The sequence below is a fragment of the Nilaparvata lugens genome, chromosome 2, assembly GCF_014356525.2.
Source record: "Nilaparvata lugens isolate BPH chromosome 2, ASM1435652v1, whole genome shotgun sequence".
Lineage (NCBI taxonomy): Eukaryota > Metazoa > Arthropoda > Insecta > Hemiptera > Delphacidae > Nilaparvata > Nilaparvata lugens.
In genome coordinates, this window is record NC_052505.1 from 70,555,823 (window position 1) to 70,583,542 (window position 27,720).

Genomic DNA, 27,720 nt, shown 5'->3' on the forward strand with positions numbered 1-27,720 from the left:
TTGCGTCATCCATGGACTCATGATCTTAACTTTAGAAAGTTTTTTAATCGTATGTATTGTTCTAGAGCATTTATCTACAATTTCAGTCAGGATAGAATAAAACTTTTCGTAGCTTATCACTCCAATGCACACACGCGCGTCATTTCACAGATGACCTGCTAAGTTACTTCGGCATAAGTTTGTTGGAGGAGATGGAACATGGTTCCCCGCTCCAGTATTCCTCAAGGTCGTGTTGCTAGACAGTTCAGTTGCTGGTGTGCGTTTGTACAGTGCAGTTTGAGCGTGTTTTGGCTGAAAGAATCACACAGATGACAGGCGTGTAAAAATGTAAGTTTTATTATGCACAATTTCTGATTTCTACCTTTAGCATTCTTTTGTTACAATTTTTTGATACCTTTTGATAACAATATTTTCTAGAAATCTTTATTTTATACCTGATAGGGGCATGGTCATCTCACAGATGACATGCGTGTATTCATGCAATTCACAATAAATTAGAACATTTTTTCTCTTCAACCATTTGTCCCTCCACACAGACAAATCTTCCATGAGTATATCCATTGACAATATTCATTGCATTTTTTCCAAATATGTATTATTTTATGAATAAACAAATTTGAATCTGATTTTTGTTAGAACAATGTTCTGAACTATTTTATGTTGTTTTTTATTTGTTTGTTGATTGAAACTGTTTTTTTTCACAGAGTCTACAAATGGCAACGGAGAGACGATTTGATGTGAATAAACCTGATGACATCGCCCAAATTCATCAACTTCTTCTTGATGGCTGCAGCCTAAGTGATGATGAACACTTTCAAGATGATGACCCTCAATCTCCAGCTCCAGGGCCCTCAAACCTTGTTCCTGAAGTTCTTGAAGAGGATCATGACACTGATGCAGAAGAAGAGATTGAAGAACGGGAAGAGAACTCAGATACAAGTCAAAGTGATTCGGAAGCATCGACTGACTGTGATGATGACGAGCTTGTTTTTGTTTGTCACCATAAGAAGGGAAAAAAGGTAATTGATTCAATTTCATGGAAAAAAATTCCCTTGCCCAGTAAGAAGAGAGGGACCCACAATCTACTGAGAAGACTCCCTGGCCCAATTGGTCAAGGAAAGGGCACAAAAACTTTTTTTGAATCGTGGGCTTGCTTGTTTGATGACAGCATGCTGGAAATGATTGTTGTTTTCACTAACCAATATATCGAGGTCATCCAACCCAATTATTCACGACCTAGAGATGCTAAGAAGACGAACAAAACAGAGATCAAAGCATTTATTGGCTTACTCTACATAGCTGGGATACATAAGTCCGGGAAGCTGAACCTGGCAGACTTATGGGCCAGTGATGGTTTTGGAATTGAGATATTTCGCCTCACCATGGGCATCAACAGATTCCGTTTCCTACTCATGGCTGTAAGATTCGATGACAGGCAAACCAGAGCAGAGCGAAAAGAACAAGATCGACTTGCCCCAATCAGAGACATCTTTGAAAAATTCGTCAAGAACTGTCAAGTGTGTTATCATGTAGGAGAAGATGTCACCATTGACGAGAAACTGGAGGGCTTCAGGGGAAGATGCAACTTCATTCAATACATTCCCTCTAAGCCTGCAAAATATGGCATCAAAATTTTTGCAACTGTTTCTGATTCTGGAGTTTTCTATACCTGTAATATGGAAATCTATGCAGGCAAGCAACCTGAGGGCCCATTCCAAGCCAGCAATAAACCTGTGGATGTCGTTCAACGCATGGTTACCCCCCTCCGTAACTCAGGTCGTAATATCACTGCCGACAATTGGTTCAGCGACACTACTCTCCTTCACACTCTGTCGAGAAATTATGGGCTATCGTATGTGGGGACTCTAAAAAAGAACAAATGGCAAATCCCGAAAGAGATGAAAGATTTGAAAAATAGAGAAGCATACTCAAGTATGTTTGCATTCAGTAAAAATGGAACTATGGTGTCATATGTACCACAAAATAAGAAAAACAAAAAGAATGTGCTTTTGATATCTAGTATGCATATGGATGGAGTAATTGATGAAGAAAGTGGAGATAAAAAGAAACCTGAGATGATTACATATTATAATCACCATAAAATTGGTGTGGACATGGTGGATAAAATGTCCGGTGCCTACAATGCTTTGTAAAGAGGTACAAGAAGGTGGCCAATGGTGGTATTTCACGCACTTTTGAATGTGGCTGGTATCAACAGTCAGGTCATTAGTCTGGGTAACGGACAAAACGTGCCAACACCCCGACTTTTTCTTCGTGAACTGGGAAATGAACTCATCAGAGATCAGTTGCTTATGCGAGTACAGCTCAAAAATTTGCCACGCACCATGACACAACGTCTTCGAGAACTCCTTCCACCACGAGATCAAATACTGATTGTATTTTAAATCAACAGCTTTTCAAGTACTTTCAGTTCATATCAAAATGAAAGAATCAGGTATGATCAAATTATATTGAATCTAATAATTTGCTATTAATTGTTAGCTCCAAAAATGAAAAATGACAAATTGTTAATCAGATTGATAAAAATTACTCGTGATTACTGCACGAATCGATTATTATTCATGATTTTATTGTATAGGTTCTATACAAAAACGATATAACATTTTTTACCAAGCATAAAATGATTGCAGTTTCTCTACTAAACATAATCCTATCTCAGCCACATGAACAATGAAATTACAGTTATATTTTTGAATATATTTTATTCCGAATATATGTTACCGAATATTTTTGAATTGTATGTTATAGTAGTTCATTGATTTTGCTCGAATCTTACTGTTTTTAAGATTTCCAGTATTACTGGACTTCTGAAATGAATACCACTAATGCGACTTGGATGTATAAACGTTGAACCAGAAGCACCAGTGATCTACAGCTTGGGTAACTATTCCTCCAAGAATTTTTATCCAATGCTGATTTTATTGGTATACATATAATTGTTCACTGTACAAGTATTATTAACTTGTATAGAATAAATATATAATACCAGGAATTTAAGCTCAATTGTTTATTCTACAGGCTTTTGCACCGAGAACTGACTTTGGCTGAAAATCAACTGAGAGAAAGAAGACCTCCATGGAGTTGAATTGAGTGGAGACACCAATTCTCGTTTAGTGGTGGCAGATTTTAAGAGAGTGCAGGAGTCAGCTCTGGTAGTCCATCGCATTAGCCAGGGAAGGGCTAAGAAGATCTCTTTTAATACATTAATGAATATTTTGGAGATTTATTAAATATATTTCTTAACACTAATATTTTCAAAATAATTAATAATAGAGGAATATAGGACATTTTGGTATATTATAAAATAATTATTGAATAAAATTATTTTTTATTTTAATCATTTTAATGATCACTTGTAAAACATTTAGATAGGTTAGGTAGCTTTCCACTTCGGTAAAAATTTATTGATTATGAACAAGTGATTTTTACAAACATTGTTGACTACAATGAAAATCTTTGTGAAACAGGCATAATCACTTGTTCATGAGAAGAAAATCGCTTGTAAACAAATGTAAATTCATTGTGACTACAATTTTACAATTCTGCTTTAGTGAAACGTTCCACAAAAGCAGAAAGCTTTTGTGAAAAGCAGGAAGTCAAAATGCGCAGCTCCCTGTGTCAAATCATGAGCCAAACAAACCATGTTGTCAGTCTGCATGCAGTCATTCAATTTTTCTCTGTCTCTGCTACTGTGCACGTTCGCCTTGGGGTGGCTACTGTAGTTTGTGTAAAATAAGCTGAGACTTGGCCCTCCATCCGAAGAAATTACATGGTTGCCAATTCGTGTAAAATTGCAAGTTTCTCAAATTTCCAATTCAACGTCAGAATTGGATGTAGAATATCATCCCCGATATCCTAGTAGTGCTGGAAAAGATCCAGGTTTGAAGGATTAAAAGGAAATTCAACTTTTATGATAAAATTAGAAACATCGCGAAAATTTGTTTTTCTTTTGAATATCACTTCTCTCAGAATCATGGGGCGTATTACGCATTACGACGCCCCATGATTCTGAGAGAAGTGATATTCAAAAGAAAAACAAATTTTCGCGATGTTTCCAATTTTATCATAAAAGTTGAATTTCCTTTTGGTCCTTTAACCCTGAAACTTTTTTAGCACTACTAGGATATTGGGGATGATATTCTACATCCAATTCTGACGTTAGTGACGTTGAATTGGAAATTTGAGAAAGTTGCAATTTTACACGATTTGGCAACCCTGATGCAATTTCTTGGGATGGAGGACCAAGCCTTAACTTATTTTACTCAAACTATAGCAATAGGACAAGTGGGTTGAACATGATGTGTATACACACATGCTCGTCATATAGCAAAAAGCCTTCAAACAACATTTTTTGAGGTTAGGTTTTTGTATCTTTCATACATTGTTGTTGTATCTTTGATATTTAGTTGTTTTTTTTCTTTGCTCTATTTGATGTTGAATTATTTTTGTAGCATTATTTGTAATTTTCTAGAGGTTTATTTATTGCTATTGGGTTGTTTATTTTATATTAGAAGCTGCTGTCAAACAGCTTTTTTTCGTTCCAAGCCTTTTGCCTCAATGTTCTTTTTCGTTTGAAGACATGTCCGTTCAAACGTTTGACACACTTGTCCAGTCGTTAGTGGCCATCCTCAACTTGAATTGGTAAGGTACTTGATATACAATAGTTCCAAGAAATTGTTGGTTTTAAAATTACTCCAATGATTTCCAACATCTTTGCTTTCCATTAACAGTATTTATTTTGTTGAATTGTCCAAGTTGATGGAACGTTATAAGAAGAGATACAGTTTTCAGTGCTTAAACAAATCAAGAAGCAAAAGAGTATCTCTCATCGTCATTTAAAATGCGCCTCGTATTATTATCTGCGAAATATTTATCTCAAATAATCAAATTGAAACAATAATTTTTGAAATTATCAAATAGTTATTGAATTATCTCAAATTTTTATAATGAATCTCAAAATATTGACGCGAAAGAAATGATTTTGCCATGTCATTAATAAAAAGTATATTTTTGCTCATTTCAAATAAATAAATGAATAAATATAATTTATTTTTCAGAAATTTGTTCTATCTAACCTCATAATAAAAGGGAAAGACCAAGTTTAATAAGAATTTCTTTGAGATTCTTCTCATTTTGTTGAAGAGCAATTTTTTGTTTTAAATACTTCAGCAATCATATTTTCATGTGATAACGCATTTATGTATTTGAGGCATATTTCAACAACACTTTCTTACAAAAAAGGTATTTCTGCTAGCAAGCTTCATAAAGATTCAAGCTCTGAAGGCTAAGAACCTGATCTCCACAGCTCGTCCAACTTGGAAGTAGATATCTTGCAAACAGCTCCAGGCACACAGGTGAGACTGGTAAGTAGTTACTCAATACGTCTGCGGCAATAAAGATTTTCAATTTAAAATATTGATAATATAGAATGATAATTTCTAATGTAAAGTCAATTTTTCGTATAATTTGATATTATTACCAAGTGGATCAACAACAATTTTGATGTACTATTTCAAAATGAATCAATATGTGGTACAACAGCTGATCAAAAAACTTCATTATTTGTGTTTATTATTCAAGAATCAAAACATTTATAATAATATCAACTTATTGTCATTTGGAAGAATAAAAAGTATAAACTCAACCTCTTACATAATTGAACATAATCTTTTAGGTTATTTAGACAAATCAGAATAAAAAATAAAAATACTTGGACAATTTCCTAATATTCAGATTACCTCAGATTTGCTGGAGCTATGACCTTCCTGTTTTGCTTTCGAAAGTGCCTAATAAACAATTATTCTCATATTTATACTGTTTATTTTTCTGTGTGGCGAAAAATAACGTTCTCACCATGGGCAAAAATGTTTTTCTGGCTCTCAATCTTTTCTAGTCCTCGGCCTACGGCCTCGGACTTGAAAACCGATTTCGAACCGGAAAAGTCTCATTTTCGGCCCTAGGTGCGAAATATACTATTTCAGAAATTTGTTCTATCTAACCTCATAATAAAAAGGGAAAGACCAAGTTTAATAAGAATTTCTTTGAGATTCTTCTCATTTTGTTGAAGAGCAATTCTTTGTTTTAAATACTTCAGCAATATATTTTCATGTGATAACACATTTATGTATTTGAGGCATATTTCAGCAACACTTTCTTACAAAAAAGGTATTTCTGCTAGCAAGCTTCATAAAGATTCAAGCTCTGAAGGCTAAGAACCTGATCTCCACAGCTCGTCCAACTTGGAAGTAGATATCTTGCAAACAGCTCCAGGCACACAGGTGAGACTGGTAAGTAGTTACTCAATACGTCTGCGGCAATAAAGATTTTCAATTTAAAATATTGATAATATAGAATGATAATTTCTAATGTAAAGTCAATTTTTCGTATAATTTGATATAATTTCCAAGAGGATCAACAACAATTTTCATGTACTATTTCAAAATGAATCAATATGTGGTACAACAATTCTATCACATGAATGAGACTTCAGATAATGTCAACTTATGAAATTCAAAACGATCAGATAATCAATTAATTACATGATAGGCCATCCAGCTACTCAACGCTTCAGTGAACAATTTCGACTGACCTGCAAGAGCACACAAACTACTGCGTTCGAGCATGGAAGTGATTGCCACTAACGTTCGATTTTTGGGTTGTACATTCGTATCGTACATGTGAAACGTTACGTTAGCGGCTAAGCTAAACAAAATTTCCAAGTCTAGGGTATATGTGTATTCATTCAGGGGCATCACTTAGAGACAGACTAATGTAGTATGAATGGGGACGAGTGACCCCAGGCACACACCGACGCGAAGTTTTAATGCGGTGCTAATTCAATTCTGAGAGCTTGCCGTGCGGAAATTTAATACCATTGCGGTGTATGTGCTTCCGCAAACCGATGCGTTGCGAAATATTCGAATGCGAATAATTCGCAACTTTTGCTTCCTACATGCATCATTTGCAACGCTTTTTCGCGTTGCAAATTTTGTGGCGAGTTCTGGAAATGCACTAGTTTCGTCTGCGTTGTAAACAAACATTGCACGTCATGCACAACCACAAGTAGGAAAATGGCGAACGTGGAACAATATTGTGTAGTTGAGAGAAGTTGATATTTTGGTAATTCAGTATTTTTATTTAATGGAACAATATTGTTGGAGATGATTTATACTTCTTATCCAATATTGAATGATCTTAGCCATGCAGATTATAAAATCTAAAATGATCTAGATAATAAAATCTCAAGTTGATCAATTCATCAAAACATTGAATAGTCATTCTGAAGTAAATATAAAATCGCTTTTAATCATTCATCAATTGTGGTACAAGAGTATGGTATTCTCCAAATTGAAGTCTATCTTTATTAATGACATGTACCCACATGTTTTTCTTTGACTTTCATCTTTTTCAGTCTGCCGCCACAACAAGTAAGGCCAGTTTCACACGGCAGAGACCTCGCTCCTGGAATATCATATTACGGAAGATCATATTTCATATTTTGCAGCTCTCCTGTACTTTCACATGGGGATCTTACGAATAAGCCGACAGATCCAACAACTATGCCGACGTTTGCTCAAACCTATGACTCATCACTTTTTCTCAAAGTCTAACTTCCTTAAAAATATAGATAGAAGATTTCTGATTTCGGATTTGGATTCAGCGACCTCAAATTCTTTAAAGCGTAAGTCCCATTTTCAAAAATACCCGAAAACAAGGGAGTTATAGCTGTTTTTAATATAGCTTTCCATTATCATATGATTATATAGTACATACTAAGATAATAATACTCCTGCCTCACAAAGGGACAGGCAAAGGTTTTAAGAAGTTTTTGAACACCTGAGAAGTTTATACATAAACATTTTTAATTTTTTAAAATTCTAGTTTTCCAAAAAATATTGAACTATGAAAAGATGAATCCAAATATGAAATCATAAATCATCTCCACTCATCACCCAATAAAATAGGAGGAAAAGGAATGTTGTACAGTAAAATTCACTGAATTTCAATTGTCATTCAACAATCCAATTTATCAGGTTCAAATCGTTGAATATCACTTTAAATTCCCAGCAATTATTGACTATTTCTTTTTACAATCAGAAAAATCTATTATGAACATACAGTATAAACATTGTGCTGATCTGAATCGATCTATGGTAATAATAGGAATTGAGAGAATAGAAAATGTCATGGCATTCCAAGTAGTGATGTCTGTGTATTAGAACTGCTGAGTTGATAATGCATACTGAAAAAAAGTCATGAATAGCTCAGACCAGCCTGGCGACTTTGATGCTTTTGAAACCAGAATCTTGTTTTATTTTTATTAAAGAATGATACGGAATGAAAACCATGTATCATAGTACAAAGCTTTGTATCATGAGTAAGATTGACAATCATGGCTTGTCGATTTTAGTTGCTGACCTAAATCATCATTCCTCAGTCGTAGAACTATGGACCAAGCGCGAGCATTTGCCTTTTATGTCATATACCGTCGACACAAACTTATGAAATTTATGAAAAGCTTGATAGCTTGAATAGTGATCTGATATTTGTTACACGTTTTTATTCTAAGACATAATATGTCTTAGACTAATTTTTAATGTTTCTTCAATCGGCAGGAAAACTTTGGTTTTTCAAAGTTATCTTACTCCCTTATTTTGGGGTATTTTCAGAAATCAAGATAAATAACATACCAAATTTCCTACACGAATAAGTTGTATTATGTAAGTTGTATTATAATAGCTAGAGTACTTACGTACTGTATAGTACAGTACCTGTTCGTTTTTACCGTATAATTATATGATAATAGAAAGCTTTATTAAAAACAGCCATAACTTCCTTGTTTTCGGATATTTTCGAAAACGGGACTTACGCTTTAAAGAATTTGGGGTCGCTGAATCCAAATCCGAAATCAGAAATCTTCTATCTATATTTTTAAGGAAGTTAGACTTTGAGAAAAAAGTGATGAGTCATACTTTGTGGAAACGTCGGCACAGTTGTTAGATCTTGCCTCTGCTTGCCTCGAGGGGAAAAGACGTGACAAAACGAGGTTCCTGGATAGGAGTCACCATGTGAAAGACACGATTTGACTCAATGTACTTCGACAAAAAAACGAGAACACTGTTCAGTGTTCAAGTTGCACGTCTCCTATCGTGTGGAAGAGGCCTAATAGTAGGGCTTCAATTTATGCCTTGATGAACTTAAGTAGGTAGTTTGAGATGAAGTACTGTAGTACAGTAAATTTGAGATGATAAAAGTGCTGAACTATTTGGTTAGGACAACTCGAATACTCATAATACCCGCGCTACACATTGCGATTATTTCGCTGATGTAGCGAAATGATGAATTATTGATCTGAACTGTTCCCATAACAATTGTAATTCAAATACAGTAGTTTATGTCAGTGTGCGTGCCCAAGCGTTGCGAACTTTTCGCAACGAAAACTTGGTTTGGAAACCGCAGACCGCAGTGTAAATTCTTGGAAAGTCCGCAACGAATTCGTACGAATCGGTGTGCGCATACCGATAATGAAAACGGGAAAAATAATGAAATGGCGATTTGAAGAAATTCAGCGGAATATCAGTTTTCTATTTTTCTTTGAATCAAGCATTTAAATTAGACAACAAATAAGAGATGAATAGTAGAACTCCAATAATGTAATGATAGTCATAACCGATTGCAACATACTAGTACTCTGCTACTTCCCCGATACTTATATTGATATTATAATTTATTTTCATTATATAGATTTTATAAAAAGTATTATTCAAACAGGCTGTAGGCGTAAGGCCAAACAGAAATAGATCATCAATACTAAATTTCACATTCAAAATTTCAGACTAGAGAGGAATCTCGGTTTTTTGGTCCTCAGGTCGACTTCGAGCCTCAATTGTGTGGTCAGATTTATTCTTATAATTAATAATTATGAAGAAATATAATGTTTCGATTACAATAAATAAGAGTAAATTATAAACGAATTATATATATTCGTTTACTTACCGACTAATGGAGGCTTGTGTGAATGGACAGCACTTGGTACACTTATAATCAATTTATTATCTTCAGGGGAAGGAAGTGATTGATGGCGATCGGCTACACTGCCAAATACTATCCTTTCATAGGGCTGCTTTTTGGAGGGTTGAGAGAACTGGCACACTGTTTCACCACCTCTTGTTACCTAATAATTGATAAATTACAAATGATATTTACATACGGTATGCGAATGTGGAAATGAAAGCCGAGCTTTCATTCATATTATGTGAATGATTCATAGCGAGTACTAGCATAGCTCATTCCACATCGCTCAGTATATTAATTATAGGTAATATTTTGTACGGCTTCTAGTTGATGACGTATCCCTCAAGGTAATTACATATAATGAATCAACTTATAAATAAATTAACTATTTAATGTGATATATTGAAATGAACATTACAACGGAGATTAACAATATTGGGTTGGTAGAATTTACACTCTTTTCAGAAATGTTGTGGAACTTCTCCATGATGAGGAGAAAAAGTATTTGTATGATTACTTTTTCACCTCAATATTGGGTAGTTTAGAGATACTTCATGAAGCATTAGCAAGTGTGGTAGATCAAATTTTTGCATGTATTAATGAACAAGGTAAAAAAGTTATAACAACAAATCCATAACATAAGTTCAAAATGTCTGCCCTGTTCATTAATAGCTTTTTCCTCCAGCTACTGTCTAGAATGCTTACTTTACTCCCTGGAACATAATACTAAAGTGTCCCACTTTTTCGCTCCCGGGACGAAAAAAGAAAAAACTCCCTGGAGCGTAAAAGTAACTCCATTTAAATAACATGGGAAGCATCTCTATTTTAATAACTCACATTTTGAGATATGTTAGAATGTCTAAGCTCAGATGAGGAAGCATAATAGAGGTGTCTGTCATTGAGTCAACTGAATTCAATACCACAACCAGAAATTTGATCAACTCATGAAATATATGTTTGTATGATATTACATACTTAATATTGTAGACGATAAAAATTTATACATATTTTATTCTATTCGAAATACCAGCCAACAAATATTTTTCATCTGCAATTCAAACCTGAAACGCACGAACTTGATTCAGCCATTTTTGATAGCTGATAATTGTAACAACTTTTGCCGATAGATAGCGCAATCGGCAGTGCCAATCAGACGACCGGTTTTTAGCTTTTAGATTTTAGGTTATGTTATTAGAAAACATTGTCACCAATAACGTAAGTTATTAAAATTATTTGATTTGCAGTTTCTATAAAAAAATGTAGATGGAGGAAAAATGTTGTGTACATCACGAGCAAAAAATACTTTTTCTCCCTCAGGAAAATTGTTGCTTTCGGCTTTGCCTTGGGCTTCAAACTTTTTCACACAGGGAGAAAAAGTTGTACTTTTCACTCTTAGATATACAAACAACTATTTCCTCCACCTCCTGTTTAAAGTGCTTACTTTACTCCCTGGAACATAATACTAAAGTGTCACTTTTTCGCTCTCGGGAGGAAAAAACAGGAAAACTCCCTAGAGCATGAAAGTAGCTCCATTGAAATATCATGGGAAGCATCTCTATTTTAAAAACGTACATTTGAAATAGGTTAGGAGGTCTAAGCTCTGATGAGGAAGCATATAGAGTAGTCATTGAACCAACTGAAGTCAATACCTCAACCAGACATTTGATAAATATATGAAATTTATGTTTGTATGTTAAAATTATAACAAACTTCATATCAATATACTAAAAAAATGTATAACATTTTTTTTATTCCATGATATTCAAAATACCAGCCAACGAATATTCCTCATTAACTAATCAAATTTGAAATGGGAACTTCATCATAGCTGTAGTTGTGGCGGCCATTGTTGTTACTACTTCTGCCGACAGATAGCGCATAGCGCTGTCAGCGGAGAATTGTGATTACAAGCCAGCTGTTTCTGTTTACTTTTTAGATTATGTTGTAAGCAATGATCTATATATACTAACTGGATAGCGAACTGCATGCTGAAAGAACCGGTCCGGCTGGACTGAGTGCTCTCCCCACCACAAAGAGGCAAGAAAGGCCCAGCGCTGGAAGGCACCCTTGCATTTCTATTGCACTATCAAACCCTTCTTAAAAAAAATTCGTTTTATATTCTCAATAATCTTACTTATTGATAAAAAGGAAACTTTGTAGACACACAAAGCATGTAAAAACAAAATATGTAATATTCTGAATTAATATATTTATTTATTAAGCAGTAATTAAACACATCATATAATATTTTGTGATTGCAGTACACATATGTAGCATGTAATCTACAATTCAATGAAATTTAAATAATTTCTCAATGAATATAAAATTGAATCTATCTAGTACAATCTACCTAATCAATTATTATATATATATATATTGCACGTTGATCGAATCTATGCAATTTAATCCAACTAATCAATAATAATATATAATGCAAACTATATTCTATATTGCACAATGATCTAATTTAATCTACCTAATTGATAATAACAATATTAACAATCAAATCCATACGATTACAATGAGAAGTAAACATTATTTTTAATCTTATAAACTCTAAATTTAGCTAATCTATACTGACAATATTTACAATCAAATCCAAACAATATCAAACATTATTGAATAGAATAAGTTGAGTGAACTTCTGTTGGAGCCCTGTTCTATCTATATTAATTTTATTTGTTTTTTCCCTTGCCAAGTGATGGCCTATAATCTTCAGGTCTTGTTAGATTTACCCGGTGGTTCTTCTCACCAATACCATCATTACTGAAATGATTTTTGAATATGGAATTTTCAAAATGCATACAACTTCTCAATATGATATTATTCAGTAGTTTTCAGTTTGGAAGTGTATTACTGTAAACAAACTTGACAATTTTCAATACATCTTTGCTTGGCCTGACAAGTTTGCTATTTGATATGTAGTCAGTGAATTATGTGAAGTAGTAATTTATTTACTTCATCATTCAATAATGAGTCAATACACTCTTGGCATTTTAGAACTCAATACAATTTTAGACTGAATAATAAGCTACAAATACAACGTTTATCAAACTTGGACTGATTAAATGTGGTTGGAAGGCAGTTAATTTATATGTGCAACAAGTTCATAATGTATTCTTATAGAATCTGGGAAATAAAATTATATTAGTAATTATTAAACAATCTATGACTGGATAATGGACAACTATTTCTTTTCAATAGCCAAAATAAACTATTTACAGAATATACTCTGTGTAGAAAAAAATGATAGTAGAATAATAAGAATGAATAGTAATAATAATATGAAACGCAGTAATATGGAATGAATAGTTAGAATAATGGTATTTCAATCTACATAAAAGAATAAATATATTCAACTTACTAATAAAATGAAATATCACTTCCTTTCTTAAATCTGTTGGTGCAATTGTATGCAGAACATGAAGCAATCATCGTGTAAGGTGCTCGACCTTTGGAGCTTTAATTAAAGTTATTATTGGTGATTAGGCCTCCGGCTGGCAGTAGGCTACTCGTGTGCCCCTTTGTGGAGGGGATGGCTGAAAAGGCGCGGCTGGCAAAGCCTACTCTGTTCGCTATCCAGTTAGTATATATATATATATATATATATATATATATATATATATATATATATATATATTATATATATATATATATATATATATTATATATATATATATAGATCGTTGGTTGTAACACATTGTTTGGTCAAGTATGTTTTTAAAAATTATTTTATTTGCAGTTTTTATAAAAATGTAGGTGGAGGAAAAATGTTGTGTATATCACGAGTGAAAAATGTTTTTTCCCCTCAGGAAAATTGTTTCCCTCGGCTTCGCCTCGATCTTCAAACTTTTCCCTCAGGGAGAAAAAACAGTAATTTTCACTCTAGATATACAAATAACTCTTTCATATTGAGCAAGTGAAAAACTTGAAGACTTACTTTGACCCAGAACCAAGAAGACAAGTAACTGATTCCCCAAGAAGGAAATATTTCTTCTTTTACTGATTTCAAATGATTGGCCGAGTTGGTACACCACATTGCCACTAGCCCATTATTTTGTAATAAGTCACCTACTGGAATTTTTGAAATATCATCATTGAACATCATTTTGTACCTGTAACAAAATTCGTAAATTCAAGAGGTAAATATTCGTAAACTCAATCAGAACTGATAAAAAAGTAATTTTGTAAAATTATTTTTCCAGATAATCTATCTTGAAACTTGGAACCGTGTATTTAAATCGATTCACGCTCTGAATGTAAAAGCAATCACATTTTACCTTTCTGAACCGGCCAGCGTTCTCTAATTTCTAGTTAGTATCCAAGCGCTCACGTTAAACTTACGAAGTTTCCTCTCTGAAAGCATTGAGTTGACGTTGACTGAGTCTACAAATTGGCAACTGCGCTCTGCCTATACTCCGTACAAAATGACTTTTGACTTGAGAGGAATATGCGGCGCAGAGAAATGGAGGGAGATCAGCCAATTACTGTGATCGATATAGTCATAGATAGAAGCGCAGTTGCCAATTTGTCGATTAGAGTCAATCGACTAAAGGCTTTCAGAGAGGAAACTCCGTAAGTTTAACATAAGCGATTGAAAACTCACTAGAAATCATAGAATGCTGGCCGGTTCAGAACAGCAACATCACAGCCGTTGTATCCAAACATATCAACGCATGGAAAGTGACTACTGTACCGTATTTGAATTATAATTGTTATGGGAACAGTTCAGATCAACAATTCATATCATGATTACGCAAATTCAACAGATAATATCTAATTCAATGATCACATTATCTTAATAGGCTAAGAATGGAATAAATATTTCCAATCCCTCTTTTTCTCAATTCTTGAGTGAAGAATCCCTACCTCTGTATGCCTTCTCAGCTGCGCATGTCCCTCCCAACTCAGAAGTAATTTTGTACGGAGTATATATATGATCTTATCCATCACTGTAATTGGCTGATCTCCCTCCATTTCTCTGCGCCGCATATTCCTCTCAAGTCAAAAGTCATTTTGAATTAACTGCTAGTTTGGGCACTGGAGGACCTTAGACTTTCAATCCATCATCAATTACTAGTGACCCCCTGGGTTAAGGAACTCGCTCATGAACTGTTGTATTGATCTCTGAGATATTTTACAAGTATGATATTACAGTAGTAGGTTCCAAGGGGATCCTATTCCAATTGAAAAAAATCTTTCTGTCGCTTCAAAACTTTAGTTCGCCATCTTAGATCCGTCATATGGATCCAAGGAACTTAATTTTGAATCCAACCTCATTTTTTCAAATGGGAAGGTGATACATGATTTTGATACAGAATTTCAAAGGAAAATTGATGGCGAAACCCGCAAATCGATATCTCAACATGTTTCAATGATCTCAACATTTGAAGATACAAAAATGAAATGAATGAGTAGGTACCTATACATTAAATAATCAAGTGTTAGTGATAGTAGCTTAGTAATAGTAGCTTCTTCTCACAAATTTAACATTTTGAACAATTTGTCATAGGAACTGCTACCACAAGTAGTAGTAGTAGTAGTATTATGAATTACGAGTATTTTACATACAGGCAGACAGACGTTAACGGAAGCGAGTTAATATAGAACTTATAAATTAATTTAGTGTATTCAGCTGAAATCATGTGTCGGCGCATTAAGTCTGTCTGTCTGACAGTCTGTGTGACAACTGCCAAACAATAGCATCAGCTTCTTTGAATGAATGGAAAGATTAAACAAATAGCATGCGATTAATTCCAGCTGATTAAATAAAAAAATCAATTTTTTTATTATGCACTTTCAATGTTATTTTTAAATCCTGAAAAAGGAGGAAGGAGTGAGTCCATTTTGGTGTCCAATGAACTTGACCTGTAAAAAGGTTCGAAGAATTTGTGTTCAAAATTTGAACCTGATTGATCAATTCTCTCTAAGTTCTTGTCGAACATACAAACAGACAGAAAACGACTTTGGCCTTCAGTAAGTCAAGAGTGAGAACTTCGCTAACGCTCGTTCAATTAAGGATGTATTAGACTGATCAAAGGTTTGAAAATCGAACTGTTTAGTATTTGAACAATTACGTAAGCTTATATAAAATAACTCACCCTTCTTTTTCAACTTTTTTCCGCTTCCTTCTAATGTATTTATTCCACCAAGGAGGATCCAATACTATGACGTCAAACTTTGCATCATCATGCAATTTGCTTCTCAAATCAAATACATTACAGCAGTAGAACTTTGATTTTGCAGGAATGAGATATTTTTCATTGAAAATTTCGACCACAATTGAAAAGTCATTTTCGTTTCGGCCACTGAAAGTAGAAGTGTTCTTTCCAATAGTTTCGAAATGAGATTTACTCACCAATCTAGCTGACAAATTGTTATCTTCTTTTTCACAGCTTTCAAAATTATTACTAAATATATTATTCATTTTGTCTGACATGATTGACTCAAATTTTTCCTTTACTAGTTGGATCTGGAAAACACCATATAAATTTAGTTTCACAGTGAAACGGAACAAATATTGAATTTTTTAGCAATAAGATTAGCCACTGAATGATTGAAAAAATATATTCGAGATTTGCGGATATTAAAACTGAAACTGCACTGCAAAAAACGTTTTTTTTTTACATTCATGAACCAATTTATTTATGGGTTATTCAATATCTATCAGACTAGAGGAAGAGGAGTAAAAATTAAGCTTAGTTCATTTTGTTAAGTTTATCAATTATTTCCAGATTCCAAGAAAGAGAAGTTTGATTTTCTTGAATCCTAATCTCAATGCTGATGCATCTGACTTTTCCAGTTATTCATCTATGATGAAAATAATTTCTTAGCACAATAAATTGACATTCATAAACAAATTATTCACACAATCTGAATCCCACATTTTGAATTTCCACACTAACTTTCACATAAAAAACCTAGCATTCCAGATATAGTGAAACCTTTACGTAACTTGCTGACAACTTTCATATTGTTTAACCATGAAGTGAGGAGGTAGAAGAAGAGGTGGAGGTGAAGATTGAGATAAAGGTCCCTATCTCAATGTAACAAAAATACTTTTACGGATTTTCACCCTACAAAACTAGTTATTGTGGGTTCTTTTAAACTATAGAATGAGCTGACAACACTTGCAGTTATAATTGCACTTTATTTTACTCTAAACTAAATATTACTACTATTTAAATAAAATGTTCAATCATTTTTTATGTTTATGTTAAATTAAATGACATCGTTTGGTACTCGTTGTTAGCACACAAACTTAGGTTTTGCTGGCAACGCCAATTAAAAATTTGAGTTTGAATTTTAATTTTATTCTGTATAAGTATGAAGTATTTGTTTCATTTATTATTGTTATCTTTATAATTGACAAATAAATTATTTTGATTTTTTGATTTGATTTTGAAATAGATGAAACGATTGACTCACAAAATAACAGATAAATTTACTCTACTATAGGCAATTATTCAATCAACTAACAAGTATACAGATGGCCGATATAAAGATTAATAATCACTTATAACACAGTTCTCTAATATTTACAGTTCATTAAAACAGTATGCAACACTATCACTGCAACACTATCTTATACCAGGACTCTATATCACAGTTCACATATCTTTACCACCGTTCCGTATCACATACGCGTATCCGTATCACCGTCCTGTATCTTGTATCTTGATACAACTGTCACGACAATATTATTATCATCATCACTACACTAGATAACTATTCAGATACTGCCACTATACAATTATCACTATAACTGTCACTATACATATTATCACAGTTACCACTAGGCTTTGGGTATGGCTGACACTCTGTTCCTTTACCACTCAAGGTCTTGCTTATCACTCCTTGTTTATCACTGACTGACTAGGCGAGCGATCCCTCTATAATATATACCCTAACATTTTCATTTCAGAACAATCCAGAAGGGTGGAAGCCCTATCATCCACATAATAAACAAACCAGAAGTAGCTAGTACTTTCTAGAAGCCCTTAGAAATGTAAAAAAAAGGCGACTCAGTCCCATAGACAATAGGGACCTGTAAATCACCAGCCAGAACCCTGCTGCCTATTTGCGGCTCTGCAGGACCCGGCTCTTATCACTCTGTCATCCTCCCGGTCGTGTGTTAATGGGAACGATATTTTATATCCTTCTTAGAGAATCGACAATTATTTGTCGATTTATTAAGTTACATCACATTATTATATTATCGTTATTTAAATTGCATTCAATCTTTATTCTCATTGATTAATTATTTATACTTTGTAAAATTCTTTGAATAACTAGCATTATCGTCATTTAATGTAAATTAGTGTATAAGCCAGTAATTATTGTAACATACATAGATAAAGAAATCTAATCTAATCTAATCTATTTGTTTCCATCGTGGTTCTTCCTTCATACCACTCACGAACATGTGTGAATTCCATAACAATACATTTTTTGTTATTGACACCCGCATGGTAAGGGGGTCGATGTAAGCCGCCCGATAAGACTACGTCGAACTCCTCACCATGCGGGCGTCCATTAGACAAATTGTATTTGAGGTTATCTCTCACTTGAACTCTTAACTTCACTTCTACCTCCTCACTATGTGGTTACCCTAAAGCCCCAAGGGTACTAACAGAACGATCAGGTCGATGTTTAGCTCTCAGTGTAGGTCTTCCTCGCGATCGACCTTCTTACATCTATATTAGCACAATTACTCCAAATTTCAATTTTTATTTTCTTTCATATTTCAATCATTTACACACAAAAGATAAATACAAATAAACAAATGTCTTGAGAGACTCAATCCTTAACAATTGATGGATGTACTGTATGGAGTGTAATGATACCTCTGAAAGGACTCTCTTTGCTATCACAAATCTTGTTTATAATATATGAGAATGATCTACTGAGTATGAAGCTGAAAAATTCCAAAGCGTTATCGTTTGTAGAAGACACTGCCGCTTTTTTTGTAAGGGAAATCATGGATTGAGGTACATCAAATCGCTGACCGAAACTGTTTACTTATAAAAAGGGGCTGGAAAGGAATACCCTGAGCCTGAATGTTAATAAAACCAATTACATCACTTTCGCATTAGACAGATCTGGTAAACCTGAAGAAAATTTCAATTTGAAACTTCACGTAAACCGCAATCAAAACTCAATCAACTGTATCCTTATATGAAAGAAGTCAGTATAGCACTAAATTTAATATCTAGGTGTCATCGACGAACATTTGAAATGGGACATCCACATAACATGTATTTGCAAACGAATAAGATACCTTTCCTTTAAATTCTATGAGGCGAAAAATTCTGAGTCAGTCAGCTAAAAATGGTATACTTGACCAAGTCAGTCTAATTGAATATGGGATAACCGTATGGGGTTGTAACCCCATAACAATATGGGGTTTCCAGTGAACGATCTGAACAACTAGGTACGTCAGGAATGTTGAGAAATATAATGTTACAGTATCCACAATACGTAAAAACAAATCCAAGCCTGTCAACTTCCAACACATTACTCAGTAGATTTGTGGCAGGTATGTCACGAAATTCATCAAACCAACCTACACCAATAACAAGAGGATAGTTTGTTTCAGCTCAATTATAAATGGTTTTGAGGATTCTACAGAAGTTAATCTCAGCCTTTTCATCACACTCCACTATGAACACCGGACTTCTATTCTCATGGCTGAGGAAGAATTTTATAGCAGTATTTTTTTAATTTTTGAACTGTATCCATTCGTCCAGAGAAAAATATATCCTGTTAGTTATAGCTGAGAAACCTTTGGATGTTTTAAAAAATTGGACCCACTTAATGTAGCAAAACATATCATTACATCATCACATTCACTTAAGTTATAACATTTTGTAACACACGATTTAATCTACTTTTAACAGTTGTATTGAATATATTTTTATTTTAATAATATAAGGGTTGGTTCAACAGTCTGATGTTTATTATTTATGTAAATTTCATTAGTATTTATATTTTTAATTCTAAACTTTTTCAATAAATGTTTAAATACCATAATCTGGTTTATCAGTGAACTGTTTTTGGTATGTGGTCAATTTTTAGTAGGTGGGACAGTAGTCTGTTGCGATAATTTTCGGCTTCACTATTACAATGCTCTCTTTGGGAGTTATTTGCGCTGAAGATGTTGGATGCTGGTTCGGCAGATGCAGCGATTGCGGCTCCTTTGCCAGTATCTGCTCCCTTCCTCCACAAAGTAGAAGGAATCTCTTTCTTCTCTATGCTTCCTCCCAGTTTGTAGCTGGACGACCTCAGCAAAGGATCTTTCGTGTTCTGTCGTTTGTTTAATCCATTTGTTAAGATAGCGACACTTTGTTCACCTAACGCTGACTATTGCAAACTTGGCGTTTTTGGTGATCCATGTTTATCAGTAACACTACGACTAACAAACTAAAACGATGTTTACTCTACCACGTCCGAACTAGGAATGAAATGTCTATAAAATGTTTTTATAATTGTCATCTGATCAGTGACATCAAACGAAACCGAAATCTAAACCGCAACCCACTCGTTCTGTTCTTAACTTACCTAATAAGCGAGAGACTCAAATAAACTTTACTTACAAAAGTTATTTTTCCGTTTTAGTTACAAACATACATCATCTCCATTATAATTTATTGTTAGTTAGGGTGATGAAAATTAATGTATAGCTTATTTAATTATAAGTGAAAATAATTCATTGCATACTTTTAGCATAGCTTAAATAAGATGTGGATTGTGATACAAAGTTAGTTCATTAACAAACTAATTTACCTCTTCAGAATAGTTTCCTTCGTTATTAAACTTTCTTTTCCTGCCAGGTTTGTATTCCAAACTGGCGAATGGTTCCATGATTTTGAATAAATCACTTTTGAATGTATATTTGCACACCATTTCAGCATGCATCTCCATCTACAAACTTTCAAATACATAATATGAATTGTTGAGAAAAATAATAAAATTAAAGTTATGTGAATTCATTAACATAAAAATGATTAAAACTTTTCTTTAACGTAATCGATTAAGTTAAATTTAAATGTTAGGAGAGAGAAAAAGAGGAAGAGAAAGAGAAATATAAAAATAGTTGAATTGAAAAAGAGAGGGAATAAAGAGAAAGCGTACAAGAAAAGAGAGAGAGAAAGGAGATTAGGCTACTTTATTCTCTGTTCTTATTCTCCTTCATTGAGTTGAGTAATAAGTTCAAATCAATATTGTTCATAGTAAAAAAGAAAATTGTGATATTAAAACAATTTTTTTAAACTTTTACAGAAGTTTTCAAGTTTATCGTTATTAATAAGTAATGTGCATGTTTTGAAGTGTTAAATCAGGCTTAGCCTACTTGAAGGGAGCTTAGGGCCGGTTTCCGAGCTCGGGATTTAGCTATGTTCTAGACTTTAACTGGCTTTAAACTCTGGAGTCAGAAAATTGGCTTTCCGAGTCAAAGCGTTAACGTCGTTGAGGAGTAGAGTAGACTCAAATAGACTCTGGAGTTTAGAGATCATGTTAGACCCTGGAGTTTATAATTTCGCTTTCTGAGTGAAGGTCTTATGAGTCCAGGACAAAACTTAGATTCTCGCCTCTTTCCGAGTCAAGGATTTATCAAAAATCGTTAAGTCCAGGACTTAAAACAGCGTGATTTTAAACCCTCGACTGGGGTAGGGTTTAAATTCAAGTTCTTGACTTGACTGAGCAAATACAATTCAGTTATTGTTTTGAGTAGATAAAAAACCAAATAGATATCATGGAATGCCTAAAGTATTTGGATTAGTCCATTTAAATTCATAATGAATAGTTTGCAAGTTCATTTTGGAATAAAATTGTTTCAGAAATATGCGTAAAAAACTAACCTCATTTTACGAGTGACAAAATCTAAAAATGTTCAAGCAAAATTATTATTATTCAATGTCATATTCAACATATTAATAATAACAATAATAAATTATTACTCCAGTTTTTCTCAAAACAAATACGTTTTCAAACTCAATAGCCTAATTAAATGTTTATTCCAAAATCACTGGTTAGGATCAATGATACCATAACGTAAAATGAAATGTTTATTCATTCACCTTTCAAAGGTTTTCTTTGAATAGGCCTACAAAGAAATCGAAACTTATTTTTTCCTACAGCTACCTCGGAAAGTTGCTGTTACTGATTACAATACCCAAAGATTAACTTTTCCGCTCTAGTGCGGGAAAATTTTTTTTGCACTCCAGATTTGCAACATGGCAACACAAAATAGTTGGTGGGTTATATGGAGGATTAGTGCACAAAAACAAAAATTAAGTTGGTATAACAATGATGTGTTTAGATTTAGATAAGAACCATTTCAATGGATACCCTACATTTATGATAAAATCCCAAACTAGAAATCCAAAACAAGAATAATGTTCATCTACATCATAATTAAATAATCATCATTTACGAATTCTCATCATTTAATAATAAATAATAGTTCTTTTCTATTGATAATTATTATTTCAACTAATATAAAATATAAAATAAACTATATAAAATATAAACTATAAACTATATAAAATATAATATAGCAAATATACATTATAAAATTTGAATTTTGAGGTTAAATGATTACCGTTTGATATTCATATAAATAAAAATAATAAAAACATAACAATACTACAATAAATATTCTCTGTTGTCTATGTTATTTTTATAAATAATTTTCAGCTTGAGCATTTTTCTCGGTAATTTGAGCAAAGTCTACATTTCTGAATCCTGTTTCAGTAGCTGGATGAAACAAACTTAGGTACGATTCTTCCTGCTAGGTCGTGTGCTTGTCAGTTCAGCCATCTTGCAGCCATCCCAATCAGCTGTTGGCGTGTATTTTGAATGTGAATTTTTTGTTCTATCTGTATTTTTTCTGATTCTTGAATGAATAAAAATGAGAACTTTGGCTGAGAATTTTCAACTTCAATTGGATTATTAATTTTTAAATGAATTAAGGTTGTTATTAATAACAGCATCACACACACAAACATTTGATGGACTTCAGCCATCATTTTACCCATAATCATTTTATCAACCACTTCTCATATTCAATGGTAACTGTAGGAAAAGTTTAATGTGAAATATGTGAGCAAAGTTCCTCTGCTGCACTCAAGAAGCCATTCCGCCCTCACCTATGGCTCGGGCGTAAACGTTTCTTTTGGTGCAGCAAACTGTCACTGCGCACTAGTTGCACAAATAACTATTACAATATAGTTTGGACTTTGGAGAGCATGCTCATTTGAATTGTCCCGCTGTAATCAGCTGTTTCCATTTTGCTATATTGCCATTAATACAACAGCAAAATATTGTGTATTTCCCTCACGTTTACTGTGTTAGAGTCCTGGACTCAAATGAGTCGAGAACTTGATAGACTCTGGAGTTTAGAAGATAAAATTGTGACTCAGAAAGTCAATTTAGACCCGAGAACTTATTTTAGCTGAGGGCCCTAAGGGCCGGTTTCCGAGCTCGGGATCTATAAGTTCTGGACTTACAGAGTCCAGGACTAAAATAAGCTCTCGGTTCTAAATTGACTTTCTGAGTCATGATTTTATCTTCTAAACTCTGGAATCTATTAAGTTCTCGACTTATTTGAGTCCAGGACTTTAACACAGTAAACGTAAGGGAAATTCACAATATTTTGCTGTTGTATTGTTGGCATTATAGCAAAACGGAAACAGCTGATTACAGCGGGACAATTTTCTGACTCCAGAATTTAATGGATTAAAATAAAAAAATTGATGGCAGGTATAAAGAGTGATTCTTAATATTGGTAAAATAATTCAATACGTGATAGTAGAGGTAAAAATAAGAAAAAATTCTTATAAAGATATATCCATAAACGCTTCATTAGCGAGCTATACAGAGTGAAAGTTTTCGCCCGGAATTCAGTTCCTCTAGTGAAATACACCGATGCTGAATTGTTTGGGGACTAGTTTTAGAAAAACTTATGCTGGATTCATATGTAAAAATATCTGAAAAATTGAATAAAAATAGTCTGAAAGCTGAAGTGTGAGTTGTTTTTGAGAAAAAAGTTGAAATATGCAAAAAATCTAAGTAGAAAAACACAGACTTCTACGTTTGATGCCCAATAACTTTCTTCAATGACCAGTAAACAAATAATTTTTCTCAATAAAAATTGTAGAGAATTTAATTCTGAAAAGAATTGTGTAAACTGTGTGAACTAAATTCAAATAAAAGTTGAATAAAATGTATTCTTATGTAGTACATTACACCACAAAAATGTGCTGTTTTATGAGGAGAGAACTAATAACTCATAGGTTGTAGCTGATTGCAAATAAAATATTCGGTTTTTTATGAGAATCTTTATTTTTATATGAAAGTAACATATCTAAATGACATTAAACTTATACCAAAAGACTAAAGATGATGTTCAAAGTGACCTCCGATGTTCTTAATACATATGTTCAGACGTCTTCTCATCGATTGTTGGACCCGCTCAAATATTCCAGGAGTCTGCTTCATCATTTCTATTCCATTCAAAATCCTTAATCGGAGTACTTCAATGGTATCAATCGGAGTATTGTATACCAAGGTTTTCAAGTGTCCCCAAAGATAAAAATCCAAAGGATTTAAGTCTGGTGACCTAGCTGGCCATGGTACTGGCCCACCTCGGCCTATCCATTGATTTGGAAAGCTGTGATTCAGGTGTTCACAAACAGCAACACTGAAGTGTGCTGGAGCTCCATCATGCATAAACCAAATGTTTTGGAGCAACTGAAGAGGTACACCTTCAAGTAAGGTAAATAGCTCCTCTCTCAAAAAGTTTAAGTGGATTATGGCATTAAGCCTGCAAGAGAGCTCGAACAGAAGTAGATGATCTTCTATGATTCCTGCCCAAATGTTTACTGAAAACTGATGTTGTGGACGATTAGGATTGATGGCATGAGGATTCTCATCTTCCCAAATATGTTGGTTGTGGATGTTAACGATAGCTGTTCTTGTAAAGTGTGCCTTGTCAGTAAATAAAACGGTTGTTAAAAAGTTTGGGTTAACAAGTTTTTCTAAAAACCATCGGAAAATACCAGAACGGGGAATACAGTCTCATGGCAATAGAGTATGAACTTTCTGGAGGTGGTATGGATGTAATTGTTGCTCTTTTAGTATCCTCCAAATAATAGATTGATTGACATTAAACTGCACTGACAATTCTCTGGATGTTCATAAATTTCATTAAGAACTTGTTCTTCTAACTCAACAGTCATAGTAGATCGGGGTCTGCCTGCATAAATGTGCTCTTTGGATATCAAAGAACCTGTTTCAGACAGACGTTGATGAATAGTGGCAAAAAACCTTGAACTTGGACATACCCGGTTAGGAAAGTTCTCAAATGTATTGCTTTAGTACTATTACAGTGTCCCATTCCATACATTAAATGCATGTCAGCTGATTCGGAGTATGAATAATGTCTAAAATTATCTGCCATTTTTTAAAAAGTTGACACTTGAAAAAACAAAGTGAAATGGTTACGAATAGCTGGTTAATAGATTAAACAAAAACACAGCGTGGTTACAGTAGGCCAAAGACCTTAAAGAGATCATCTTTAAGGTCTTTGCAGTAGGCCTAACTTACAGTTTGTTGTTTTGTTCAACAGTGAGCTAAAATATTTCTGAAATTCATTTTCAGCTGATAATTCCTTTTAAATAGTTTCTTATTTTAAACAAAATAAATCAGCTGTTTTGGAAAAGCTGTTATTTGAATCCATGTTTTATTTGCAATCAGCTACAACCTATGAGTTATTAGTACTCTCCTCATAAAACAGCAAATTTACTTTCCTTGCCCTATTACCATGGGTAAGGAAAGTATTGCTTTCCAAAAAAATTTAAGGTACCCTAATTTAATGTTTTCTATACGTTTCAAGGTCCCCTGAGTCCAAAAACATGATTTTTGGGTATTGGTCTGTATGTGTGTGTGTGTGTATGAGTATTTATGTGTGTGTGTGTGTGTGTGTGTGTGTGTGTGTGTGTGTGTGTGTGTGTACACGATATCTCATCTTCCAATTAACGGAATGACTTGAAATTCGGAACTTAAGGTCCTAACACTATAAGGATCCGACACGAACAATTTCGATCGAATGCGATTCAAGATGGCGGCTAAAATGGCGAAAACGTTGCCAAAAACAGGGCTTTTCGCGATTTTCTCTAAAATGGCTCCAACGATTTTGATCAAATTCATACCCAAAATAGTCATCGATAAGCTCTATCAACTGCCACAAGTCCCATATCTGTAAAAATGTCGGGAGCTCCGCCCCATCAATGCAAAGTTTGATTTTAGATTCCCAATTATCAGGCTTCAGATACAATTTGAACAAAAAAAAAAATCAAGTGGAGTAGATTGAGCATGAAAATCTCTACAATTAATGTTCAGTAACATTTTTACCTAAAATTGAAAATAAGCTTTAAATTCGAGAGAATGTGATTATTCAATTGCAAATTATTGTTGATTCTATTAAATCATTCACTATGAAGAGATAGCAGACCTCATGTGTGTCTCCAGCGTTATTGCCCTGTCACCAGCTGGCTCAAATCTTTAAATAGTAGACTTGAGATGCGCGGGAACACTAACGTCAGGTGATCAATTTTCATAACGGCAAGGAAAGTTGTGTGAGTGCGCCACACCAGATTTTTTGTGGTGTAATGTACTACATAAGAATACATTTTATTCAACTTTTATTTGAATTTAGTTCACACAGTTTACACAATTCTTTTCAGAATTAAATTCTCTACAATTTTTATTGAGAAAAATTATTTGTTTACTGGTCATTGAAGAAAGTTATTGGGCATCAAACGTAGAAGTCTGTGTTTTTCTACTTAGATTTTTTGCATATTTCAACTTTTTTCTCAAAAACAACTCACACTTTAGCTTTCAGACTATTTTTATTCAATTTTTCCATATGAATCCAACATGATTTTTTCAAAAACTAGTCCCCAAACAATTCAGCATCGGTGTATTTCACTAGAGGATCTGAATTCCGGGCGAAAACTTTCACTCTGTATAGCTCGCTAATGAAGCGTTTATGGATATATCTTTATAAGAATTTTTTTCTTATTTTTACCTCTACTATCACGTATTAAATTATTTTACCATAATTAAGAATCATCCTGTATAGCCCTGTTAGCTGGGAGCCCTAACTGTAGCAGAATTTAAGATTTGGCTTGTTTGTTATGTTCAAGTACAAATAGACTAAACACAAAACAAATGGCAACTTACCGCACTGTTATATCATAAAGTATTTAAAGGCATTCAAAAGAATTTAGAACACAAAGCAACGAAAGAGAAACATACATAGAGTAAAAATAGGTTATGTTTGTGACTGCACATGTTCACCGTTCACCATCACTGGTCCTAGACCAGTTATAGAATAAACACGGCCCATTGTATATTCATATTTCATACTGAAAGTCGATGAAGCTAGCATCTACTGCCATATCACCATATCGTGACGTCAGCATCGGATAGAAAAAAATGTAAACAAACTCTGCAGGGAAGTTTTCTATCCGATGTTGACGTCACGATATGGTGATATGGCAGTAGATGTTAGCTTCAGAGGCTAGACTTACTAGCGTGTCTATTCTATAACTGGTCTAAGGTCCTGGTCTTAGACCATTTATAGAGTAGACACGGCCAATTGTATATTCATACTAAAAGTCG

The 27,720-nt window shown here is 33.7% G+C and overlaps 2 protein-coding genes across 4 annotated transcripts; one reads left to right on the forward strand and one right to left on the reverse strand.

The window, feature by feature from the left end:
- The first annotated feature begins 164 nt into the window (after positions 1 to 164).
- Positions 165 to 3,173, forward strand: LOC120349959. 2 transcript variants are annotated; one of them, XM_039421593.1, is made up of 3 exons: positions 165 to 327; positions 705 to 2,455; positions 3,040 to 3,173. In XM_039421593.1, the coding sequence occupies exon 2, from the start codon at positions 714 to 716 to the stop codon at positions 2,151 to 2,153; it is 1,440 nt and encodes a 479-aa protein (XP_039277527.1). In that variant the 5' UTR covers positions 165 to 327; positions 705 to 713; the 3' UTR covers positions 2,154 to 2,455; positions 3,040 to 3,173. The 2 variants fall into 2 exon arrangements, with proteins under 2 accessions (XP_039277527.1, XP_039277529.1); XM_039421595.1 differs by having other exon boundaries at positions 223 to 327; positions 705 to 1,019; positions 3,040 to 3,164.
- Positions 3,174 to 6,122: 2,949 nt separating this feature from the next.
- Positions 6,123 to 27,426, reverse strand: LOC111043323 (N(6)-adenine-specific methyltransferase METTL4). Of its 2 annotated transcripts, none has more exons than XM_039421597.1 (5): positions 27,280 to 27,426; positions 16,137 to 16,507; positions 13,976 to 14,150; positions 10,018 to 10,195; positions 6,123 to 6,329 (listed from the first exon to the last, which is right to left on the reverse strand). In XM_039421597.1, the coding sequence occupies exons 2-5, from the start codon at positions 16,472 to 16,474 to the stop codon at positions 6,196 to 6,198; spliced, it is 825 nt and encodes a 274-aa protein (XP_039277531.1). In that variant the 5' UTR covers positions 16,475 to 16,507; positions 27,280 to 27,426; the 3' UTR covers positions 6,123 to 6,195. The 2 variants fall into 2 exon arrangements, with proteins under 2 accessions (XP_039277531.1, XP_039277530.1); XM_039421596.1 differs by lacking the exon at positions 27,280 to 27,426 and adding an exon at positions 20,821 to 20,942.
- Between the last annotated feature and the right edge of the window lie 294 nt (positions 27,427 to 27,720).

What these genes read in the sequence shown, in the direction of transcription:
- LOC120349959 (XM_039421593.1), top strand. Translation starts at nt 714, where the DNA reads ATGGCAACGGAGAGACGATTTGATGTGAATAAACCTGATGACATCGCC.
- LOC111043323 (XM_039421596.1), bottom strand. Translation starts at nt 20,940, where the DNA reads ATGGTGTGCAAATATACATTCAAAAGTGATTTATTCAAAATCATGGAA. An exon ending in AAAAAAGTTGAAAAAGAAGG is followed by an intron (nt 14,151 to 16,136) that starts GTGAGTTATTTT and finishes ATTTTGTTACAG; the next exon opens with GTACAAAATGATGTTCAATG. An exon ending in CTTCTTGGTTCTGGGTCAAA is followed by an intron (nt 10,196 to 13,975) that starts GTAAGTCTTCAA and finishes ATCAATTATTAG; the next exon opens with GTAACAAGAGGTGGTGAAAC.